Source organism: Homarus americanus, unplaced genomic scaffold (genome assembly GCF_018991925.1).
Source record: "Homarus americanus isolate GMGI-L3 unplaced genomic scaffold, GMGI_Hamer_2.0 scaffold34993, whole genome shotgun sequence".
In the NCBI taxonomy this organism is placed as follows: Eukaryota; Metazoa; Arthropoda; class Malacostraca; order Decapoda; family Nephropidae; genus Homarus; species Homarus americanus.
Window position 1 is genome coordinate 174,661 of NW_024734197.1, and position 26,589 is coordinate 201,249.

Consider the following 26,589-nt stretch of genomic DNA (forward strand, 5'->3'; position numbering starts at 1 on the left):
CCGTGATGAAAGGTGACAGTTATTTAAAGAATCTGTGTAACTACTGTACATGTTTAGCTTAACGTTACCGCATAATAAGAATCTTGGGGAAAGGAGCTGTCATGGTCACGTTGATGGCTTGTCTGTTTTAACTCTATTGATTTTTACTCTACTCCACGAACGCAAAACATGAGTGGGTAACTGGTTAGCTATCCCTAAGAGGAGACGCGTTTTTCCCATTCGTTTTACAGTCAGGATCCCTCTCTAAGCCCCACCTTTGTGAAGACAGTTGTCAATACGTTTTTATTCCAGTTTCTCCTGGGAAGCTCAATCTTGAATTAGTTTATGTAAATCAACTCAAGTAATTCGCCAGACCTTTGTCAATTGAGAGTCATCTCTGAATGTAAACAGTCGGTTTGTTTGTAATTTCTGTCATATAATAATAATAATAATAAATAATAATAATAATAATAATAATAATAATAATAATAATTAAATATTGGTTTATTGAAAGAGCTTAAGGTGAAGCCTGAGAATATACAGTTACATATTTGGGGAATGGGTTTGAATTACAAATAATATACAAGTAACATAAGTGATAAAATAAGATATATAATAACTAGATGGGGAAAAGCTCAAACTACAGTGCATTTCAACATAGTGACAGCAAAGTAGTATTTACTGGAGTGAATACACTGGTTTATTACAAGTTATTGATAATTTTTACAATGGTTGGGACTGGGCTGTTCTTATAGCGATCAGTTCGTGCTCGTATGGGCTGGATGTGGTTGTGGTGTCGAACAGCAATTCTCGGACAAAGGATCTCGGGTGGTAGTAAGAGCCGGTGTCAGATGGTGCAGAAGCTTCTCACCAAATTTGCAGATGAGGTCGTCCTCCCTCCCGTGACGCTCCAAATTTGCTCCTCAGATTCCAGAGTGTCCTTCTTTGAACACCCACCGGTTGTCTGGAGCCGGTGGATAACCAGCAGGGAGCAATATATGAGCGATGGCGCTGATTCGACATGATTAACTTACTGCAAATCAACCTCGTGGGACTTGGACCCCAGACCCGCCTCGTGTCGGAGTGTAACCGACCACAACAACGGTCGTGAGCCACCAGTGTCCTACCCTGGGACGCTCCCTGGAAGTTATAAGGCCCCAGTATTTGTTGTATATGTTTGGGGATAATTCTGGAAATAATTATTCCATGTTGGGTAGTGGACCCATGTATGAGTTGGTTTCAGTAATAACAGGTTGTGTGTTGAGAGTGCATCTCATATGTACTACCAACAGTTAGTAAGGGGACCATATGTGAGTTGGTCATGTATGCAATGAAATTTATCACCAGTAATGTGTGAGAAGTAAACTTGTCCACTTGGGACTGAGAGAAGCCAAGGAGTTGCCATGTGTCTATATGTAATGTGAGTAAAGCCAAGGAATTGGATCCTGGTAACTATAATGTAACACCAGTAAGGTTGTGTGTAATAAGAATACAGTATCTGAGTAATTTGCAGTTGAGTAAAGCCGAGGGGTTGCACCTTGGAGTTGTATGTTAATGATATATTAGAGTACATTAGGGGTATTCATTTCCCTGCAGTATTTCACCTTTATTTCCGTCCAAATGCCCTGATATCAGAATTACAATACCCACGTGCTTTGATCCTCGCCATGCTACCAAAGAACTGAGGTTATGTATTACCATGAACTGAAGTAAGTAGAAGGAACAATTGAAGGAACTAAGACAAGAGAAGTAAGAATAAGAAAAGACAGAAGGGAGTTTGAGAGGCAAACCGCCCCCCCATATCAACATGTCAGCAGTGCTGCTCGTGTCAAACATTCAAATATCACGGACAACAGCTGACTGATGATAATGGAAGTCCAAACGACTTCACACAGGACATCATACAACAAATGAATAAGGAGAGACCACCAGGAAGCTTTGTGAAGAAGCTGACCGGCGTCTTACTGACCAGCCAAGGAGATTAAGAAGCTTCTGAATTTCGCAGGTTTGGTGACGGTAAGCAAAGTTGATGCGAAGCCAAAGAACTGATACCAAGACCCAAGTTCAACAGCTGAGGAGGAGAATTCTAAGCTCAAAACGGAACTATCGACAACAGCAGACCGGGTGGATTATGTGGATGACATAGGGCGGCGACACAACTTGTGATTGCTGGAACTTGAAGATATCCACGAGAACTGGGAGTCATCCCAGCTTCAAAATTTCGCCTGCTAATGAACATTTTAAACTTCCTGAAGTAAAGTTTGGACTGTAGTTTAACGCGTCGAAACCCAACTCCTCCGGCCCCCCTGCGACATCATCATCATAACAAATTTCATCCCCCTTGACCGTGACAAAGTGTTTTATCAACGCAGCAAACTGAAAAGCACCACTATCTTCGTCAACGAGGACCTCTCGCCCAGACACGACTAAAGCCCGTCTACAGCAAATGGACCAGCGAAGAAAACCAAGAAACACGTAGACGTTCAGTCATAAAACCCTTGTTGTGAGGGATCTGCGCGGACACCCGCCCACTCACCCACCCACCCGCTGCACCAACCCCACCAAGCTCCCCTGGAGAACCCCCCTCCCCACCGAGGGGGAACCAGCCACTGTCGCTATCACCCAGGAGTTTCTCCCTGCTGGCCAACCTGAGTACTACACGTTTACCCTCTGTAGGAAAAACCAGCAACCCTCAAATCGAGTGACAGGCGCACCTCCACTTACAGTGCATTCAATCACCAACAGTACCAACTGTAATTCTGTTGGTTGTGGCACCTGTGAGTACGTTACCCCCACTATTATAATCCCAGATTTTTTTTCACACTCTCATGTTCCTAAGTTTACTGTTCCTTAATCAGTATCAGTGTTCCCACAATGATGATGCTAGTGTCATTCTTTAGATGTGCTAGACGTATGTGTTACACCCCTTTACCCATGGTGTCGACACAATACTCTCCCTATATCGACCCTGATGTCCTTTCTCTAAAACTCACTGGGTTACACCAACCCCAACTGTAATTATTACTTTCTAGTCTCCTACTTTCACCCCATCCCTTCTCCTTGATTAGCTATAACATCAGTGTATTCCCTTCATCTAGATACCTTTTAGATCAAGTGTTTATCTTCTATAGCCCACAAATTTGATGCACTTTGGGTTTCAGGAGACCCTCAAACTTACTAACAATATTGAACATTTGTATAACATTCTCCTAATTATATATATTCTGTACCGTCAACACTGTGTCACGACACAGAGGTGGTGTCGCCCTATATGTTGAGATCAAGTATAACACTTCTGTAAGAGATGAGACGAAGGTTCGTATGAGTACATGGAGAGTGTTTTCACGAATTACGTAACGACACACGAACATCTTCGTAGGAGTAATCTATATGAAGACCCCACACTAATGTAAGAAATTTTCTTGATAAATTTTCGGAGCTTATCACTATCAAAGTCTGGGAGAGGAAATGCTACATTGCTGAGATTTCAACCTTTGATCTATTAGTAAAATCAGATACCGACACCTCAGTATTAGACCTTCTTGCTACCTGTTATCTAAACTCTTCTTCAACACTATAACCAAACCCATAGAGTAACTGCCACCTCTGCCATTGTGATAGATCATATCTGGACTAACAACACTCCTAACAATCTTGCAAGTAGAATTATTTATTACCATATCTCAGGTCACTTCCCAGTTTTGCTATGTATAAAACAGCCACAAGACCTGAAAGGTCTAGTAGAGTCTCAATACAATACAGAGACTACTGGTACCGACAACATGCTCCTCAAACAAACTCTATCGAATGCTAACTGGGATCTTGTCTATGCCTCCGACAACCCTAACGTGAACAGCTGCAACTTCTCTCAAAAGCCGATACAGAAGACATGACGCCTCCAAAACACGAAGCAGATTGGCTAATAGCCTGCAAAGCAGGATAATGAAAATGAAACCATGACAGCATGATGAGGGTCTTTTATCTCTGTAGCAAGAACTTTCCAGGAGAGATACGGATGTCTTTAAAACAGGTGAGTGTGATCACTGTACCCACTTCAAATAAAAAGGTGAGGCACTGACAGGAAAGAGGGGGAGGACTTCGATACCCTCATAGACGGCGTGAAGGAGGGGGAGATTTTCATACAGACAAGGACAGGACCACAGGCGACCACAAAGGCGGTGTAAGGATAAGGAGTGGGTTTGACATCTGCGTGAACGAGTGGGGCATCACGTTGACTTATTGATAAGGGAGAGACACCGACGTCTTCAAACATGGAAGGGAAAAGCGTAACGTTCCCTTAAAACTGTTGTGGGATGCGAAGGACTCCAGACTTAGCTGATGAATAAAACGATAATCATTGAATATGATAACTTGGACGTACCTGGGATATGGTGTGTTAGTGTCCCTCGAAGAGCTGTTTTAACTCACTTACCTGGAAAAGAAAGGAAAAATACAGTTGACATTACCTGCCGTCCATCCCACACACACACACCTATATGATTATTCACACTTAACTTACAGGAACAACTCAGGCAGAACCAATGATCTTAAGCATTAGTTTACGCCAAATGGATGACGAAGAGCACGTGTTCAATATGTCAAGAACACAACAGTAGTATTATTAGTAATTACCTTGTGCTGGTGGTCGTGGAAACCCTGGCGCCATACAGGGTCATCTTCCCGCACCATCTTGACACTCTTATGACACCTTGTTGTACTCCATGACACGCTTTACGACATTAATGACACTTCACGACACTTTGCGAGACTTTAAAGTATTATTGACACTTCATTGACACTTTATGACATCAATGGCACTTTACGACACTTTGAGAGGCTTCACACTCCACGGAATTTTTCGCCAATGTATGACTCTATTGTATGTTGGGTGGATACCTTATAATTATTTATAAATATTCAAGAATTCGAGATTTTATGCCACTTTATGATTCTTTGAAATTATATGACTTTTTACGGCACTTTTACACTGACACTTTAGGCCACCGATGCTTTAAGACACTTTAAGACACTTCATGCCACTTTTGATACTTTGACACCGTAGGACACTTCAAGACACTTTAGGAGACTTCCTTGACACTTTAGGAGACTTCATGACACTTAAGGACACTTCATGACACTTTAGGACACTCTGACACCTTAGCGCACTTTATGACACCTCTGACCCTTTAGTGCACTTTTTTTATTATGCACCATATCTTATGACATTATACAACACTTATCAGACTTAGTGGCACTTTATCAGACCTACTGCCGCTTAAGAGTACTTTATAAAACTTTTCGATGTTGCATGCGTCATTGTGAAAATGTGACTATTTATTGCACTCTAACCCCTAAGGTCAATTTGCGACACTTTATACCGTTCTTATGACACTTATGGGTGTTTTTGGCGCCCAAAATTACTTCGTGATACTTATAAGTCAGTCACAAACACTTTACATCACCTATACAACTTCATACCACAAACACTTTACAATACTTATAAACACTTTACGTTACTTACGAACACGTCATGGTACATGTGATTGCTTCACTATACTTATGAAAGTTTTACGGCATTTAAAATAACTTTTTTAAATTTAAGACCACTTTGAGACACATAAAATTTCTTTACGACACGTATTAAGACTTTTTGGCACTTCCAAACACTTCTTGACATTTACAAACATTTTACTATTCTGTCAAACACTTGGCGATACTTTGCAATCTTCCTCAATTTCAGTCTTTTCACCTCACCGGCTGTTTTTGTCTATAAGCCTCCGTGTACATCCTTACCGGCACAAAGGCAGAGACAGAACTGCGGCTGCCTATGTTTGAGGCCTCTGTTGGTATTCTCATAAATCCGAAACCGCGAAACGAGGCAGATTCGAGACTAAAGCGAACTAACCAAACCTCATCCTAGTGCTATAACGAATTAAGTTTGGATCGTGTTTTACTTATTCGTTTCTCCACACATGTCCATTAACTATATAAATCTTTGTCTTTATCTGTTCTATTATAAAGTATAAGGCAATGTATTACACAAGATTATATGCCAATATTTTAGTTCATGTAATGGTTCGTTTTGGATGATTGCGTCTGATGTATCGAAAAGCTGTTCCTGAACCCACCGAAACACGTCATCAATGTCTCAAAGTGGTGTCAGTCAACTGGTGACAAAAAATGTCCAGAATTGTTTATATTGTTTATCCTGCCTTATCTGCTTGCTAAAAACAAACAAACAAGCGGGAAACAAACGAAAAAAAAGATAAATCTGTATTAAACATAACAAATAACCATATGACCATTTTAAAATTATTTTCTTATTCCGAAAGTCAACGCTTTCGAACATGTGCGTGTTGCCTCATGACGAGCAACCATGACCACGACCACGACTGAACCAAAGATGCCAACAGTCTCCACACATCTGTCTGGTTTATGTGTGGTTTAATATTTTAAACAGACTACTGTATAGACAAACCAAGGAAAGTCATTCACCTTTAACCTAAATCATGAAAGGTGTTCAAAGATAAGATGTTAGGCGTTTCTTAGTTTACCCGTGTAATTAACTAAACTGTTAACTGCTGTATGGCAGTTTGTAGCAGTAGTCTACCTTGTGAGTATCAGGAGTAGCTAATATTGCGGGGCGGGAGGTAAAGAAAATTATCTCTCGTGGAGAGAAGGGAAAAAAATCATTAAGGGTGTCAACATATGTTTCGGCACTAAACTGCCCCTGAATCTCTGTGACATCCCCGACGCCGTAGAGTCATCAACCGTAACACATTCACCCTCACTCGGCCACGCCCTTGTTCTTCATAGACATTCCACCGATCATATAAATGCGTAAAATAATGTTGACCTTATCACTTTCTTCTATTCTTCACTTTCATGTCAAATTACGATTTGTTATTTACCGCAAGATATGCAGGATTTCATGAAGTAATTTGATATATATCAAAGCCTTCAGAGAGGTCCAGGAATATTCCGACTGTGAACTGATTATCATCAAATGAGTTTTAGATGTCATTAGTAAGGGAGAGCAGAGCACTCTCAGTTAACCTTCTAGTTCAAAATCCAAACTGAGAATCTGTAAGGATGTTATTGTCACTACAGAATGAGTTAGTCTACTACATGCTAGCTTCTCCAGTATCTTACTTAAGTCTGGGAGGACATCGTCTAAGACAGTGGTTCTCAACCTTGTTTGCCCCATGCACCCCTTTCACCATATGTCAGAATGTCATTCCCCCCTCCTTTCCAAGATTGTCTGCCTCAAAAAGTACATTCCAAATACTATGCATATAATACTGAAAATCCTTTATTTTTTCCATATTAGTATCAGTTTCCCCGAAAACCTGAGGGGGGAAATTCCCCCCTGGTTGAGAACCCCTGGTCTAAGATGTGCTACCATACTAGTACAGGTGAACAAGACGAGTCGGCTGTATAAAAAAAAGACTACTTTATGGATCTCCCAGACTGAAGCAGAAGACAGGACCTCAACAGATACAATCATGAACAAATTAACATTTTCGTCCTTAACCTTAATCTTGGCACTCACCAAAGAACAATGCATCAGCAGAACACACACACGCAACCCTCCTGCCTCCTGTTCACCGTCTCCCTCAGCGACTCCACCACAACCTGCCATAAAAAAAAGTGCAAATCTCGAGGGAAATCAGGAGCCAGAGTGGAGGAGTTGGCTCAGGAAGACCACGTCGTGTTTGACAACCCTTCCAGACGACCACCAGGCAGGCTCTCTCTCTCTCTCTCTCTCTCTCTCTCTCTTACTTATTAAAGAATTAGATACCTGCTTTCTTTTTTTGTCTTCGTGTAAAGTTCATTGGCTTCCTAGTTTTTTTCCTCTTAATGATTTTACAACTATTTTGTTTTTAATTTATATGTAATATCGTTGATTCCTTTCCTCTTATTTTAATAATAATTAGCATTTGTAACTTCAATAGTTCATTTTTTACTCTATATTTTAATATTTTTTCTCTAGTAAGGTCATGGAATGTTATATATCGTATATCAGTAACTGTAATATTGATTTGTTTTATTATAATATTAAGTCAAATATTTTGTATGGCACATCTTAAAGATTAAACATCACAAAACACAACATACACAAATACATTAATTTATCAACTTTCTAAATTGTTGTAATTCTGTTTTTCTCTTGTGTGTGTCTCCTACAAGCGTGTTTCTCCTGTGTTGTGGAAACAATATAGTATATGGGACTTCTTTCCACTTAATTTGATCTTTTAATAGTTGAGTGAACTTTTGGCTTTAAAACTTGTAGATAATCTGTTCATTAAGGATCTGACCTATTAATATTCCTCGTCATTGCGTCGAAGAGAGTTTTGTTTAGCATTCTGCCAATCGAACGTCAGACTCATAAATGAAATATTAGTTTTGTTTAAATCCAATACCAGAGCCTCCAGCATCTTGACAGTAAGGTCACCATTAGTTAAAGGCTTACTCTTAGGAGCAGAGAGAGTCGAGGCTCCCCTGTACATTTGTCTCAAAGAGCTCCTTTACCCCTTGTGGTAATGTTTACGTAAATGTGGCAGGTCGGAGGCAACATCATCTGACAGACATGGCACTTTTATCATTGTTTAATACTTTATTATTTAGTATAACTTCTTGATATCCTTCACGTCCTGCCCATCGTTTATTCTTTATCTTCACCGAATATTGGTCTCATTATTTTGTTTTTGATAAATGTTACATCACAGTAATTCTATATAAGAACTAGAGGTCACTAGCAGTTCCCGGCATTCTAACGGAATCAACTAAGTCTCGAATATCAAAAACAATCTTTAAACGCACAATAAAATCTCTAGCAGCACCAAACAGCATTCCAACAGCACTAGGCAGTCATCAACAGTTCGCTAATATTACAGCCTCTACATCAGATACAATAACTTGTCAACTGTTTCCTAGCTGTTTTCTCTCTAGTTCCCTTTCACTAGCTTCTTAGTTCGCATAAGATAACAAAGCAACTAACCTTGTGTAAGAGTTGTTGTTGTTGATAATGGCAACAACAGAGAAGATGTATATGAAAAACAAAGGTGAAGCGTCGAACCAACACCTGAGAAGATGGCGGCGGGGAGTCCTCTTCCATGTAAGGTTAATTGACTATATTTTACATGTAAGTAATAGACATTTTAGAATAGATATACCTAAATAACGTCAAAGCAACTTGAACCATATTAGTCTCTCTGAAAAAAGATAACCAGTTTGTCATTGAGAACAAATCCTTATTTAATAATATTGTTTGCTACATATTTCCTGTGTTAGTGGTCTGTAAATACGTCTTAATGATTACCGTTTGGGTGCGGTAGTTCAGTGTGGGCGGGCAGCACAGCGTATTGTCTTGTACTGTGATCAACGCCCATCTAGTCTGTTTTTTGTGATGTTAAGATAATAATTGTAAACACATAGTTTCATAGATTTATTTAGTGTCATATATACAATAAATGTTATATATTGTCTTACCTAAAGCCTATACAGTATTTAAGTTAGTATATGTCATTTTCCATATACTGGTTATACATTGCAAATATTTCTAAGTGATTAAAACCACTTGCAAGTGATTTTGACAGAATTAACCAAAATAATTTGATCCCATAAGACACCTTAGTTATGAGGAATTACTTTCACTGAGTGTGATCTATTTATTAGGTGGATGAAGTGTCAGTAGACTGCAGAGTTTTTTTTTAATGTTAGGGAGACAATTCTTAGTTATTTCCAGTTACTTTTCTCAGGGAAGAGATGAAGATGTCGTTGTTATTATTCCTGTTTTTAGTGATAGTGTAACATAACTAAGGGAAGTGGGGCTAGACCTCAGTTATTCTGTGGAACTTTTACTCATAAGTGTCATCACTACTGAAACACTGGTGTAAAATTATTCCTAAGTCTGATATGTTTCTAAGACTTGCACAAAGAGATTACACTAGACACTGCAATGTTATGTGGTAGATAAGATTTGTTTTTTCGAGAACAAACAAAGAGAAACTTCCAACTTATTTGACCTAATAATTAATTCCTTTAAAAAGTAAGTTACTCGTTATCAAAGCTGATTTAGAGAATCATAAAATAAATAAATAATTCGGGATGAGAAGCAACAGAGGAGTGACGAGAATAGTCACGTATTTCGTATGCATTTGTTTGACCGACTAAACAAACCCGTGGCTCGTTTGTTCTTGTGACTCAGTACTTCACGAACAGTTGCCAGCCACTATACACGAGCATCTCCGGCAGTTACTCCAAGTATGCACCTCCTATAAGCAAGACTTCCTTTTTATCCTAAGTTAATCGAAAATCAACTAAGATATATATTTATACATTTAACTCCTGGTGGTTGTATCTTTACTGTCTTGTAGTGTATATATGATAATCTTTAGTTGAAATGTAAAAGTGTACCAGCAAGTACTACAGGCGGTGGTGTGTCGCCAGGGCTACACCTCCTTCACTATCTGTTGGTCCATCACACGAGACTCTGCAGTAAACTAATTCATCCTTGGTTCACGGTGAATAAATGAGTCAGTCAAATCTTCCACACGGAGTGAGGGAGAACGGTCAAGTCTTCTTCTCTTTACTGGGTGAACTGTTGCCTTAGTTTCTTTATTATGATAAACTGTTATTACTCTACGTAAATTTGGTAATGTACTATACAGATACTTTTTGGCAAGAAGAGGAAGTTTAGAGTATGAAAGATAAGTTTGGTAAGGACAGCAAAATTAGGTACTGAGAAGTAAGTTAGGTAAGTTGAATTACGTTTGAATCGAGAAATATCTGATTGAGTATAAGGCTCGAATAACGTAAGTTGGTTTCTCGAGACTTAGCGGCCGCCAGAGTGGTATATCTACCACCCTCGAGATGCAGGCCTTCACGTCCTGGTCCAGCGTCTTGCTTATTACGGCGCTCATTGACGGTGGTGTTAATCACCTGCTGTATACTGGAGGCAGAAACATGAACAGCGTTTACTTCCAAAATAACCCTAGACAAGTTAATTAACGTTACAACAGATACACAACAGTCCTCCAGGTGTGTGTCACTGTCACAAGAGTCGTCCAGGTGTGTGTCACTGTCACAAGAGTCGTCGGTGTGCACTGTCGTCAGGTGTGTCATCAAGAGCGTCCAGTGTCACTGTCACAAGAGTCGTCCAGGTGTGTCACTGTCACAAGAGTCGTCCAGGTGTGTCACTGTCACAAGAGTCGTCCAGGTGTGTGTCACTGTCACAAGAGTCGTCCAGGTGTGTGTCACCGTCGTGACAGTGTTTCAGGTGTGTGTCACTGTCACAAGAGTCGTCCAGGTGTGTGTCACGTCGTCCTTCAGGTGTGTGTACTGTCACAACAGTCCTCAGGTGTGTGTCATGTCGTGTCGGTGTGCTGTCAGAGTCGTGTGTGTCACTGTCACAAGTCGTCCAGTGTGTGTCATCACAAGAGTGTCAGATGTGTCACTGTCACAAGAGTCGTCCAGGTGTGTGTCACTGTCACAAGAGTCGTCCAGGTGTGTGTCACTGTCACAACAGTCGTCCAGGTGTGTGTCACTGTCACAACAGTCCTCCAGGTGTGTGTCACGTCACAGAGTCGTCAGGTGTGCCACGTCACAAGAGTCGTCCAGGTGGTCACTGTCACAGTCGTCAGGTGTGTGTCACTGTCACAAGAGTCGTCCAGTGTGTCACCGTCATGACAGTGTCAGGTGTGTGTCACTGTCACAACAGTCGTCCAGGTGTGTGTCACCGTCACAACAGTCTTTCAGGTGTGTGTTACTGTCACAACAGTCCTTCAGGTGTGTGTCACTGTCACAACAGTCGTCCAGGTGTGTGTCACCGTCACAACAGTCCTTCAAGTGTGTGTCACTGTCACAACAGTCCCTCAGGTGTGTGTTACTGTCACAACAGTCCTCAGGTGTGTGTCACCGTCACAACAGACATATAAACACTGATACTCGCTTGTTCTTCACGTAACGTTTACACACACTAAGAAAACACCATTTCCTCAAGTACTCGCCATCATAAACAGAATGTCGTGTACAGAAAGCAGCCATGACAGTTCCCTCAGTGCTGGCCTTAGTATCAATAATTGAGAGATTGACACAAAAGAAAGATACTAAGGCTGTCTATCTCTGAAAACACCTGCTGATATCTACCATGTATCATAAATACTGTGTCTGTATATATAATGGTTATCTTCAATTCAAAGTCAAATTTCACTGAACTCATGTAAAAGATGTTTTCTACATTTGGTTAAAACTCTTTCAGTGTTTATCATCCATCATGGTAAACGTCCAAATAAGGTCCATCTCTATTGAAGTCTAGGAGTCTGTTGTTAAGGGATAAATTGTACATAACAATTCCTACTCAAATTACATTTACTTTGCTGTGAACGTCATATCAAGGTCAACATTAACGTTCATGACAGGTAAGTCACACGAAGGTCAACTATGAGTCCAAGTGACCAACATGAAAGGTCAACCCTCAATGTGAGATAATTAACAAGAGTCATTCCTTTGAGGTCACCAGCCTCCTTGTGACCTCACGGGACGGACACTATACATTAACAGTCACTTGTTTAAAGACTTGCACTACATAACATCTGTGCTTGTTTGGTTGTTTACATCACTACCTGTCCTGGGCTACACGTGAGGTTAGTAACTAGTATCACTACACTGACACACTCCCTTACTTGGACACCTGTAATTATGTACATGTTGACCTAACGACTTAAATCACCACAAAGGTTGATCCGTCTAATACACTAATGTGATTATTAGTCAAGCTTCCGTCATAGAATGAATTAGTCAAGACAATTATATAAATAAAAAAAATAATAAAAAATATGTTGTAGGATTATAATATAATTATTGTACCTAGAGAAGGTGAAGTAACTTGCATCACTTGTTACTACCATTTTAAAGAAAGTTACATTATTGTCAGAGGTAATGTTATAGGCAAACAATATGAAACCGCTAAGTGAATAACAAAGTTCAACGAGGTAACTATCTACTGTGATTCAGTATGGTTTTCAAAGAGCCGAAGAACATAACTCTACTCTACCTCATCAGAGCAACGACACACACATGTGTTCTATACTGTATTTATCTGGTGTATATAAGACAGTGTCTGGTGTATATGTGAAATTACCCAGTTCATGACCTGGGCAGCCAATTTTAGTGGATGTTATAAAAGCATGAAACTTTCAGAGAGTTGTAGAGGACCATATTGTGATCAGTTTCTGATATGGAGCCTTGACCACAGCATAGTTTAGGAGTAACGGCTATTTTCCAAAATGGCCCCCAAAATATTTGATTCACAACTTCAAGCTTACAGTATATGCAACTTGGAAGCCTTTATTAAAAAGTGATTTTGATAAGAATGTCAGTCAGAATGTTTGAACACTTACAATAGATCTTTAAAAAGATGTTAAGAGAAAAATACAAATTATCTGAAATTTTAACAGAGCAATATGTGGTGATATGTTAAGCGCTGAAACATCGTGTAAAATATCAGCATAACATACAAAGAACACTTGAAATCTAATGATACATGTTAATATAATTCTCTATTAGTACGAAACAAGTCACACTTCCCAAAGCACTGAGATCAATTGTCACACTCTCCAGGGCACTGTACACATGAGAGCTGCATTTAGATCCCTTCTTGCAATCGGGTGATATAAGTTCTCTGCAGGCATCATTAGTTTCAGGCAAGGTTGTCCAGAGTGGCTTCCAGCTTTCTGCATTAGTCCATCCTCAGTCTACTGGGTGCGGAAGAGATACATGGGCTTCTGGAATCTATCCCCAGATGAATGCACCTTGGTACGTTGTGCGTCGTATGTGTTGACTCAGCTACCTTTGGTGGTGGAATGTTCTCTATTTGTCTGCCTTTTTGAGTGAGCAGTAACTTGCGTGCATCGTTTACGGATTTAACGGGGCTTGTTTGAACATATAGTAGCGCAGTATAGCGCTTGAGTGTAGCTAAGCATGGAAAATGGTGAGGATTCGTGATATTTGTTGTTCAATACAGTACTTCTGGCAATTTCATGAGCAGGTATGTATCGCAGATATTTTTCAGTGCCAAACAAAATCCAGAGTTCTTCCACATCCAATGTATACACTGCAAACACTACAAGTACCACCACATCAATGTCAGTTGTTCAAACTAAGACTCTCTTCTGACCAGTACGCACTGCATCTGCAACATGTAAAAAGATCCTTCGTTTGGCCTCCTCATGATTACCTTTGCAAGCAGATGACATCCTTCCCAATAGTCTACAGTATATTACCTGCTCATTCGTGTAAAGTGCCAGTATCTGCTTTGCAAGGAATCTAAACAGATCTCTTCTTTATCATAGACTCTTAAGAAGGTCTGCCAGTTCCCCGGTATGGCACAGTGGTCTTCAACTCGTGTTCGTAGATCTGTCCTTCGTGACATTCGATAACTTTCCTTCAAACTATTGGGGACATATTCATCCCAAATTATGTCAACACGTTGGCAGTTCTGAATCTGTGTCTGCATATAGGCAAAATACCTTGGCACCGCAATTACCAACTGTATGACAGGAAATGGTATTTAGCATATGGATAACAGCTGCACCATCCAGTACAATGAGATCAACATCTGGTTCTACAGTAAATCCTAACTTGTTACATGAGACACCAAACTTCCAAGAAGACTGAATATGGTGCCAGTACACAGATCGCCATTATTTGAAAGTGGTGGTGGGAAAGGGTGGTTCTCGTAAACAAAAAATAAATAAATTTCCAAATAACTGTCTATTCTCTGGCAGGAAATGAAAAGCCGAAGGAACAATGAACACTCGCTCTTTAGTACTGTTAAATCGTGCATTTGCTCGAGACTTGTCTTGCAGGGGTGTTGCTAATGAAGTACAGCTTGTTTTTCTGGATTGGGTCACAGATTGGCTTGGATCTTGTCACAATTCGGTCAATTACAAATGATTCATATTGCTCTCTTCCCATTTAGTAAGCTCTTTGGACACCACTGGCTACACCAGGATCCCTAATTTATCTGGTGTCCAGCTTTACCAGATCCTGACTCTCCTCAAGAAAAGGAGGTCAAATTCCTTGACAGGTTCTGTCAAACTGTTGACGACGTGTTTGGTAAACTTTGCCCGGGTAGCTGCACTCTGTTCGTGATGTACAGTATGATGTGTTTCAGCAATGCTTTGAGTTTCAAATTCTTGTGCAATTCTGGTAATTTCAGGCTCACAAACCATCCAACGATGCAGTGCTTTAGTGTTTTGTGTAATTCCTATTACACCTCCATCACCCTTTACAAGCGCATTTCTGTATACTGTTCGTGGTTTGATCTATAAGAGACTGCTGAGAATGCCCTCTGAGACTTCCTTACAACGAAGTTGCCCTTTGCAAATTGACTTGCCACAAGTGGGTGGGTCTGCCACTGACTAGCCATGTCCCGAACATGAACCGACTTCTACCTTGCATATAAGGCAAAGCTACCTTGTCTGATGGACCTCACAAATACCAGTAGTAGTTTTTTCGATCTGACACTGTCATCCAGAAATAAAACAGAGGACTTTCTTTCCTACTGCGTTCAATCCACCCATCTAATGGTTCAGTGGTATTAGCACTTTGGTATGTCTCTCACAACAAGATATGGAGACTGCAGAGGGTGACCTGGTGGATATGTCTTGTTTTCGCTACATGTGATGCCTTAATGAATGAGTTCGCGGTGCCAACAGATGCAATTTGAGCTATAAGTGCCTCTACCCATCCACGGTTGGCCAGCCAATGTCCCAGTAACCTAAAAGCAACCATTGCTATGTGAAGACTTTTTTTTTACTTTTACTCACATTTTCAAGTTTATAACTGAGTTCCCAGGATTACACATTTTATACAAAGGAAGAAAGTTTCATTGACAATACTTTAATATCTCGCGTAATTTAAGCAATATATATGAAATATCATACCACTATTTTGGTGGTCATTCCTAAACTAGGCCACCTTCAAAGTTACCCCATATAGTCCAATATAATCCTCTACAACTGCTGAAAGTTTCCTGCTTTTAGGACATCCTGAATTTTTTTCTCATATATCTGCCTCGTAAAATGATCTCCTAAACCAACCCAAACGTACTTAACTTAAACTATTTTAACCCAACCTAAACTTGCCTAACGTAATCTAGCTAACCTTAATACAGTATGTTAGGCTAAGTTAGGTTAGGTTAAGTTACGTTGGGATCGATCGGGTAGGGTTGGGTTATTTTAGGTCGAGTTGGTTTAGGTTGGGAACCCATTTGACGAACTAGTAAAATGGCTGCCCAGTCGATGACCTCTGGTGTATATATGACAGTGTCTGGTGTATTATGACAGCCTTGTGTATATATGACAGTGTCTGGTGTATTATGACAGCCTTGTGTATATATGACAGTGTCTGTATTATGACAGCCTTGTGTATATATGACAGTGTCTGGTGTATTATGACAGCCTTGTGTATATATGACAGTGTCTGGTGTATTATGACAGCCTTGTGTATATATGACAGTGTCTGGTGTATTATGACAGCCTTGTGTATATATGACAGTGTTTGGTGTATTATGACAGCCTTGTGTATATATGACAGTGTCTGGTGTATTATGACAGCCTTGTGTATATATGACAGTGTCTGTTATTATGACACTTGATATGTGTATATATGACAGTGTCTGGTGTATTATGACAGCCTTATGTATATATGACAGTATTTCTATAGCTAAGGAAGCTCAGGATAATTTACCTCTTATTCCATTATTTAAATCAGAAGGAGTAATCCATACATGTATAAACTCTAATACACTTCTCCCCAACTTATCGATGTCTTCTTCAAAACTTTGCATATGACTAACTAGATAATATTATGAATAAATGGGAGAGAGAGAGAGAGAGAGGGATGAATTATGACTTGGTACTGTCTTCAGTCTTCAGGGCAGATGTCAATATGCTGGTGATATTCTCGATGTCAACGTCATCATCATTCTCCTGCAGATTATAGTAATAATATTAATAATAATAGTAACAAAAACGTTAACAATATAATTTACAATAATAATGATGATGATAAAGTATCGTTCAACCAGTCAATCGTCTCGGATTCAAATTCTCATTGAGTCAATGTGTGATTTATATCCAGTAAGAGTCAGTACCACTATTATCATCATATCATTCCCGGCTTGTCCTAAATTCCCAACTGACTCACAGACATCCATCCTAAAGTAGGATAACTGCCTATCCTATCTCAACTTTTCTGTGATATGTGACGCAAAGCCTACATGACAGACGCCCTTTGATTCGTAAGCTTCATGGTGCACCCTCATGTGTGTCGCCTCTAGTCCATCACAATTAACAAATTCTTAGTTCCAAGGACCATCCATGATACAATTATTCCAATTATATGTCAACTATCTACCTTGTTAATATATCAACACTAATTCTATCTTCATGGAATGTCTTATACCCTGTCACTGGTTTGCCGTGTACGGCGTATATTCTCAGACTCTGGTATCTCCTGAACAGACCTTTGGAGTACCAGACGCATCTCTTTACCGAAAGGGAATGAAACATATTCAATCGGAAGTTATTTAAGACCGAACTAGACCGAACAGATAACACCCGAGTTTGGCTGATTTCAACTTCGGTCCAATAGAACCTTTGACCCTCCTGTATGTACCAGCCTTCCACTCAAATGGACTAGAGATTTCACACAATCATATTTTGACAGTGAACACCAAGGTACACTTTCTCACTTCTATTTAACTGATGACTTGTACGTGTAAGACACATGGACCTTTAACCGAACGCCCTTTTTCCACCCAACGGACCAGATGTTTCACACCGCCCCTTACTATTAACACTTAAGAACACTTTCACTCTTACCAATGACACGTATCACTTATGTCCACTATGAGACTCACGTGGATCTTCTGCAGGGCGTTCCTGACGATACACAGGTCTCCTCGCAGCTCGGAAACTAATGCGGCGATCTTCTCCGCGTTACTGAGGATCTCAACGCTCATCGTGTATGGGTTGTACCGCACCCCGAATGGACGCTGGATCTTGGACACATAAGCCCTGAAAGATAAAGGACAATAAAAGTCAGAAAATAAACGGAAGAGACTGAAGGTAAAGAAAGGGCTCATGACAATGACAATATAAACAAAAATAACAGTGATGATAGAGTCAACATTGGCTTCTCTACCTGAGCTTCTATTGACTTCCCTGTTCTTACCTGAGCATCTCTCGACTTCCTCGTTCTTACCTGAGCATTTCTTGATTCCCTCGTTCTTACCTGAACTCCCCTTGGCTTCCTCGTTCTTACCTGAGCTTCTCCTTGGCTTCCTCGTTCTTACCTGAGCATTCTCGACTTCCTCGTTCTTACCTGAACTCCCCTTGGCTTCCTCGTTCTTACCTGAGCTTCTATTGACTTCCTCGTTCTTACCTGAGCTTCTCCTTGGCCTCCTCGAAGGTGTCGGTATAAAAGTACTGGTTTTGGAAGGTGGTCACGAGGCAGGGCACAGTAGACACGGGGTCAGGGTCGAAGGGCTCCACCTTGGCTGCCGGGGAGAGGGAGTGACGCAGCTCCCCGATGCTTGAGAGCAGCCCCGCCCCGTACACCTTCAGGTTACCATCCTGCGGGTCATGAGTCACAGTCAAGACCATAGAAGGTCAGGCAAGAGATGCCGCCCGTACGTTTCAGTTTTTGAGACATTAATACATCTCTGTGTTGAACAACTCTGACCTATATGTGACCTATATGACCAACAATTAAAGATTAGTGAAGGTCTGTGTCTCTTAAACTTTTAAATTATCGTTAACTTACTTGATTGAATTAATAGATATATTCATTTATTTAGTATAGATAATTACAGTACAGTATACTTTACAGCTATAAAAGAAGGAAGAGAAAGTCACACATATGTTACAGTCCTGTTAAGTACCGACCGGGTCTTGGCAAGTTCCATTTATTTTAAAAAGACATATTTTAGTCATAAGAGAAAATAACAAACTCCCAAGAGGCAAGAGGATGATTACGATGACCTACACTAACAGCAGCCAGAGTGACTTGGAAGAAATGCAGTCACACGTAGTCAAGAACTGTTTAAATGCACAAATTAAAAACTAGTAAAGGTAACACAGAAACTCATTTAATAAACAATTGAAATAACGGTAAAGGAGAACATCTAAGTATATTTTTGTAATTAATCTGTTAATATAATTTACAGCTAATTTACGCTAAAAATCTAAATCAAAGACCGATTTTTGACAAAGAGAACCTAAGTAAATTTATTGTGCTTGTTGTTATCAATATTACATGATGGTCAACAAGCAGAGATCAGGATAAAAAGTCAAGACTGAATACTAAAACCGAGTAATGTTATGTGAATTATAGTGAGAATGTCAGAGAGTCCGATTAATTTGGTTTAACTACCGAGGAACATGGGATTAACTTATACCTTATCAGTGGCAAAATAAACCTCCAAAACCAGCCGGAAATATCAACCCATTATATAATGCTTCCACTAATAACAATATTTATGATTTCTCTTTTCAAATTAAAGCTTAATATCAATTCACAAAAAATAGGTGCACTTTTATGGTTGTTTGGAATCTAAAAGAAAATCTTATTTGAAATACTGACGTCAAATGAAGATCTAGATATTTAAGACATGCACATTGACAACACGAGCTGAAGGACATCTTACCTCCTTACACATCCCAAACTCCACAGTGAAGAAGTACAGCTGCAAGATAACAGATGATTAGATAATTGAAGAGAGAAACATTGACTGTGAAACTTATGTAACGACAGACAATACCAGAGTGATAGAGAGCAGTAGTGACTGTTTAAGACTGTAACAGATTTTCAGATTACTATGAACAGTAAGTGGTTGGTGACTATTTTTTTCCCCAGCAGATCGTAGCAGTTTACTGTAACATTTTCTCAGACCAACATAATAATTAGCATAGAGAAAAATCCCGAGTTGTTGTATACCAGAAGCTCATCACTTAATACTAAAAAAAATTATACACACACAAGCAAGTGAACTCCAAGTTGTGGACTCCACTAAGCTCCTCGGCGTCACTATAGATAACAAACTAAATTGAAAAACAGATTAGTATAATTGTCAAATTCTCCAGTTTCCGTCTCCACCTCCTCCGCCGACTCAAATCCCTCGGATTTCCCACCCGAGCTCCTCAGTGCTTGCTCAACATTCATACTTCCCAAACTCACCTATGCCTCCCCTACCTGGTCTTCCTCCCTAAATGCCACACAACGGAAACACCTAGACAAAGTGCCAAAGAAGGCATGCAAGATTATTCTCTCCCCTTCCTACTCCACCACTGGAGGACGAGATCTGCCACAGCTCATCTGGGACTGCCTTCGTCTTGCGAGAAATGTTGGCTCTGGTGTGTACGGGATGAGCCACCATGGTCAGCTCACCGAAATGGGGACGTGACGGACGTGGTAGTGAAGATCCTCCATTCCGGCAAGACCAATACCAAGGAGGCCCGCGTCCTACACGAGCTGGCCGGCGGGGCGCCTATCTTGTACGGCGCCATAACCGAGCCCCACGCCATCGTCATGCAGTACTGCCGGGGCGTGCTGTTTTCATCAATTCTAAGCAGCTTTAAGTACGACGTCCACCATCGCCAGAAGGCCTACGACGGAACCTGCGTTGCCCTCGACGAGTTTCATGCTGCTGGTTACGGCCACATGGACCTCCACGCCGGCAATATCATCATCGACACCTCCACGTCACCTTGCACCTGTCTCCTCACTGACGTTGGACTCAGTGAACGCATATGGCCCGCAGATGGACTGGAGAGACCTACAAAGCATCCAGTACAGCCTCAACCTTAACTCACCAATGGTTAAGAAATGTTTCCATTTTCTTTGGAGTTTCTTCTTTTATTCAGAATCTATCTATTCCGGTTGAGTAAGTAGCAGAGGATTTTCAACACTCGTATCTATTTTTTTCCAAGGTGCAGGGTTAATAATTTTTTTAGATTACGTTGAACAGACAAACTAAGACTAAACAAATAACCGAACAATCAGTTAGTAACTCGGTCGGTGAAATAGAGGCTCATTATCCTCCTCAATACACAACAACCGCTGAAACACAAACATAAAATTTTTGAGTGATAACTTTTCCAGTTACTAAAAGACAACAACAATTCTTTTCCCAACAACTTTTATACCGCCCACCGTCACCACGATCATCGCATTCGTCATCATCGAGCAGCAGCCGCCATCAACCTTACATCACCTCAAACGAGAAATACGTCGGTATATTATGACAATGTTGAAGTGATTCCAAGTCCCTCAATTTATTTTAGTACTATGGAATTAAATAATAAACGAGAAGAAGTAATGAGCATGATAGAGGCCGTCCTGGCAGACGTTGCCCCCGACAATAATTCGTAGTGTTTTACCCGACGAAGCCCAACACCTGAACCCTATGGTGACGGTTCGAGAAAACCAGTTGAAAAATAAAGTAAATATGGACACTATATTATCTCGGTTCACTAACAGGTGTATTCATAGAGAACCAAATAATTTTCAACCTCTTTTGAAACTTAGGATTCCACAAATGTGATCTGCAAACAAGATGAAAAGATATATTATTGTGGATAGTTCTCTTAGAGAATTAAACGTTCATCTATTGGAAGTAAAGTGTCGTCCTTTTTTCTGGAGTGGGAATTATCAAGAAGTAGTTAATAAAGTTTCTAATATAGAATTCGATGATGATATTCATAAAATGAGACAGATAAAGTTAATTGATATGTTAATTAAAGAATTAAACGACTTCCACGTTGAAAATTTAATTCAGCCCACCAAGTGGAGCGATTTAATGTACGTAGACCCCCATAGAAAAAAGAAAATATCCTCTCCCATGTAAGGATATCCTCTCTAACAGAGACCCACAATATAAAGACGAATGTCTAGTGAGTCGCATTAATTTGGGAGTACTGTACACTGTTATACTTTTATGAAAACCACCACCACCACCACACCATCTCCACCACCACCACCACCACCACCACCACCACCATCTCCACCACCACCACCATCTCCACCACCACCACCATCACCACCACCACCACCACCACCATCACCACCATCCCACCACCACCATCACCACCACCACCACACCACCACCACCACCATCACCACCACCACCACCACACACCATCTCCATCACCACCACCACCATCTCCACCACCACCACCATCACCACCACCACCACCACCACCATCTCCACCACCACCACCACCACCATCACCACCACCACCACCACCACCACCACCAATACCACCATCACCACCACCACCACCACCACCACCACCACACCACATCACCACCTCACCATCACCACCACCACCACCACCACACCACCACCACCATCACCACCACCACCACCACCACCACCACCACCATCTCCACCACCACCACCACACCACCACCATCTCCACCATCACCACCACCAAACACCACCACCACCACCATCACCACCACCATCACCACCACCACCACTCACCACCACCACCATCACCACCACCATCAATAATCCTCCATCATCACCACCACCATTATCAAACCACCATCCACCACCACCACCACCACCACCACACCACCACCACCATCACCACCACCACCACCACCACCACTAAAAGTAATATCGATGTGTAAAAGGAATTGAAAATTATCGAATGTGGTAAATTTCGAATCAGAAACTTTTGTGAATACTCAAAGACAAAATAATTGTCCTGTGAAAGCTTTAATTTCATTTAGTTTAAATTGTATTAGAGTTCATGAGGGTAATTTAATATTATATTTGACCTATTTAAAAGTGTATATTATTCAGATGTGTCTGTGGATAATATTTGTTCAGCACCACAGCAAATAAGACCACTACTGTAAGTAAGAAGTATGCTGTAACTATAAGTAAAATTCTTAGAGAATACAAAGAGGAAAATAATGATTGTTTTTATAAAGGGTTTAAAGGGGAAACTGTTGACCTATGGGGAAACAAAACGGATGTAGGAATAGATTGTGAATTTGAAGAAGAATGATTGGAAAGAAATACTGAAAGGATAGAGAGAAATGATTATGAAGAGGAAGATGAGGATGAGGAAATAACATAGGTAAGATAACATAGAAGAATAAAAAAAGGGTATAAAATGGAAAGGTGGAGGAGAATTAATATTATATAAAAATGAATTATGATAATGACATATATTTCAAATACTTAAATATTTTACTAAAAAACAACTTACATCAATTAAGATTTGTTTATTATATTCTTTTATTTGCTAAGACTATTATGTTTTAATATTTCAACAGAAATGAAATTTATGTCAATCTAGACTTTGAGTTTCAAAATGTTGCCCATTCTATAAAAACATATAATCATTTAAAGTTTTTCATTACTGTATCTAGCAACACATAATATTCCAGTTCATGTAGTGTCTCATAATAATAATCTATCTATATAAAACAAAGAAGTATGTCTGTTTGTGTGTGTGTCCGCACGAGAATCTCGGACACTACTTTACCGATCTGTAGTGATGATGGATGGTGTTATATGTAGATGATGGATGGTGTTATATGTAGTGATGATGGATGGTGTTATATGTAGTGATGATGGATGGTGTTATATGTAGTGATGATGGATGGTGTTATATGTAGTGATGATGGATGGTATATGTAGTGATGATGGATGGTGTTATATGTAGTAATGATGGGTGGTGTTATATGTAGTGATGATGGATGGTGTTATATGTAGTGATGATGGATGGTGTTATATGTAGTGATGATGGATGGTGTTATATGTAGTGATGATGGATGGTGTTATATGTAGTAATGATGGATGATGATGTTATATGTAGTGATGATGGATGGTGTTATATGTAGTAATGATGGATGATGTTATATGTAGTGATGATGGATGGTGTTATATGAAGGATGATGGATGGTGTTATATGTAGTGATGATGGATGGTGTTATATGTAGTGATGATGATGGTTATATGTAGTAATGATGGATGATGATGTTATATGTAGTGATGATGGATGGTGTTATATGTAGTAATGATGGATGATGATGTTATATGTAGTGATGATGGATGGTGTTATATGTAGTGATGATGGATGGTGTTATATGTAGTGATGATGGATGGTGTTATATGTAGTGATGATGGATGGTGTTATATGTAGTAATGATGGATGATGATGTTATATGTAGTGATGATGGATGGTGTTATATGTAGTAATGATGGATGATGATGTTATATGTAGTGATGATGGATGGTGTTATATGTAGTGATGATGGATGGTGTTATATGTAGTGATGATGGATGGTGTTATATGTAGTGATGATGGATGGTGTATGTAGTGATGATGGATGGTGTTATATGTAGTGATGATGGATGGTGTTATATGAGTGATGATGGATGATGATGTTATATGTAGTGATGATGGATGGTGTTATATGTAGTGATGATGGATGGGTTATATGTAGTGATGATGGATGGTGTTATATGTAGTGATGATAGATGATGTTATATGTAGTGATGATGGATGTGTTATATGTAGTGATGATGGATGGTGTTATATGTAGTGATGATGGATGGTGTTATATGTAGTGATGATAGATGATGTTATATGTAGTGATGATGGATGGTGTTATGTGTAGTGATGATGGATGGTGTTATATGTAGTGATGATGGATGGTGTATATGTAGTGATGATGGATGTTGTTATATGTAGTGATGATGGAGGGTGTTATATGTAGTGATGATGGATGATGATGTTATATGTAGTGATGATGGATGGTGTTATATGTAGTGATGATGGATGGTGTTATATGTAGTGATGATGGATGATGTTATATGTAGTGATGATGGATGGTGTTATATGTAGTGATGATGGATGGTGTTATATGTAGTGATGATGGATGTTACGTCGCACTCGTTCAAAGAAACTAGTGCAACAGTCAGTCATTTGTACGACGGGCTGAAGCCTGCATTGAGCAAGAGGGGCAGAACTCTGAACATTTGCTCTAAATGTTAATACCAGTACAAATCATATGGCATTATTATTGTTAAGAAACATCACTAGTAGCAGGCTTCATCACACTCCTACCAAACCTGTCATGAGCTGTAACTCTGAAACTATTGAGAACTGACAATATGGTCATTTAGTCATCAATTTTATTTGTGTCTCAGGAATACATACACCCTTACTTATGAAATATAAGATGTAGCAAGTCTTTGTGGGAAAAACCAGGAAACATTACTGGTCCCAACCAAAACACTACCACAGGTAGACTCAAATATTCTTAAAAACTATCTCATTGAGAAGATCACCCTCTCAAGATTTTGCGAAATGCGACGCAAAACCTCAAGAATCGAACTAATAAAATCTGATGAATCCAAAGCAGTTTAACAGTTATTCACAGAGGACCTCAAAGGCGTCTGCAGATGACTTTGAGCCCAACGAGGATATTCCCAAGGTCCAGTTTCTGCACTTCTACCTTGTAGAGTGATATAGACAAGTCCACTAAAGCTGTTCTCAACAAACTTTACGATACTGTAAAACGCAAACTACAGTGTCATCACGTAAACATCTCAACAACCACTTTATAATCCCAAGAGCACCCACAAAGTTAAAATTAAGAACCATAAGAAGATATAATGATGGACACTGATGCACTCACTGTAGCGATCTTCATCAAGTCCTCTTCGTTAGCCCCGAGTGACGCCAGACCGATCTCTTGGGAGAACTGAGGCAAAGACGGACACGCTAACATGGGCATGTGACCCAGCAGCTCGTGACAACAGTCCCTGTAGGAGGAGGAACATGCTTGGTAGAAAGTGACTTAAATATTTAAGTAAGGGAAAAAAAAAACAGCAAAGTGGCTCTTGTGTCCGGTCAAGATAAGGAGCTGTTTAGAGTAAAATGTTAATAATACATAGTCTTGTACATTTCTGAAAATTAATAAGTCAACCCAATTAGATAATGTTCCCCTTTAACTCAGGATGGTCAAAAGTAGAGTGAACATCGGGAACGATAAGTCGCTGGTAGTGCCATCAAAATTTCATAGAATTGTAAAAAAATAATAATAATATTATATAAAGTGTGTTGAAGGGATATCAAATAAATATTAATGGACAAGTTAGGGTAGAAGGCCAGAGGAGGCAGAGACTGAGATGGATGAATGAAATTATAGTGGTTCCCCAGAGACCAAAACCTTGAGGGTTGGTAAAAACAGCCGAGAACCTTTAGATTGGAGGACTGTGGTGTAACCCTCAGATATGAAGACGGTACTCTGATTAAATATCTAAATTCACAAATATCTGAACTACCAGTACAGTGACACATTTTGGTCTTGTGAAAATAAATCTTGTGTTTGCACCAAGTTAAATATGAACGAAAATGAAGTCTCTAAATTCCTCTCAACAGCATTGTAATTTTGCTAATCTAGAACCGAGTTACATGTCTAAATTTCAGTACTTTCGTATTTTCTGTCTTTTAGTTTAATTTCCATCATCTTCTCTCTGATTTTGATGTAGACAACTGGTAACAAAAAGAT

The 26,589-nt window shown here is 39.9% G+C and overlaps 1 protein-coding gene across 1 annotated transcript in view; it reads right to left on the reverse strand.

The window, feature by feature from the left end:
* Positions 1–16,650: 16,650 nt before the first annotated feature.
* Positions 16,651–26,589, reverse strand: part of LOC121870165 (tryptophan 5-hydroxylase 1-like) — a 49,502-nt gene continuing 39,563 nt past the window's right edge. The window contains 5 exon segments of the mRNA XM_042371928.1: positions 16,651–16,976; positions 17,909–18,065; positions 18,433–18,623; positions 19,697–19,735; positions 25,714–25,840. Coding sequence (XP_042227862.1) covers positions 16,893–16,976; positions 17,909–18,065; positions 18,433–18,623; positions 19,697–19,735; positions 25,714–25,840 — 598 coding nt within the window. The 3' untranslated portion in view covers positions 16,651–16,892.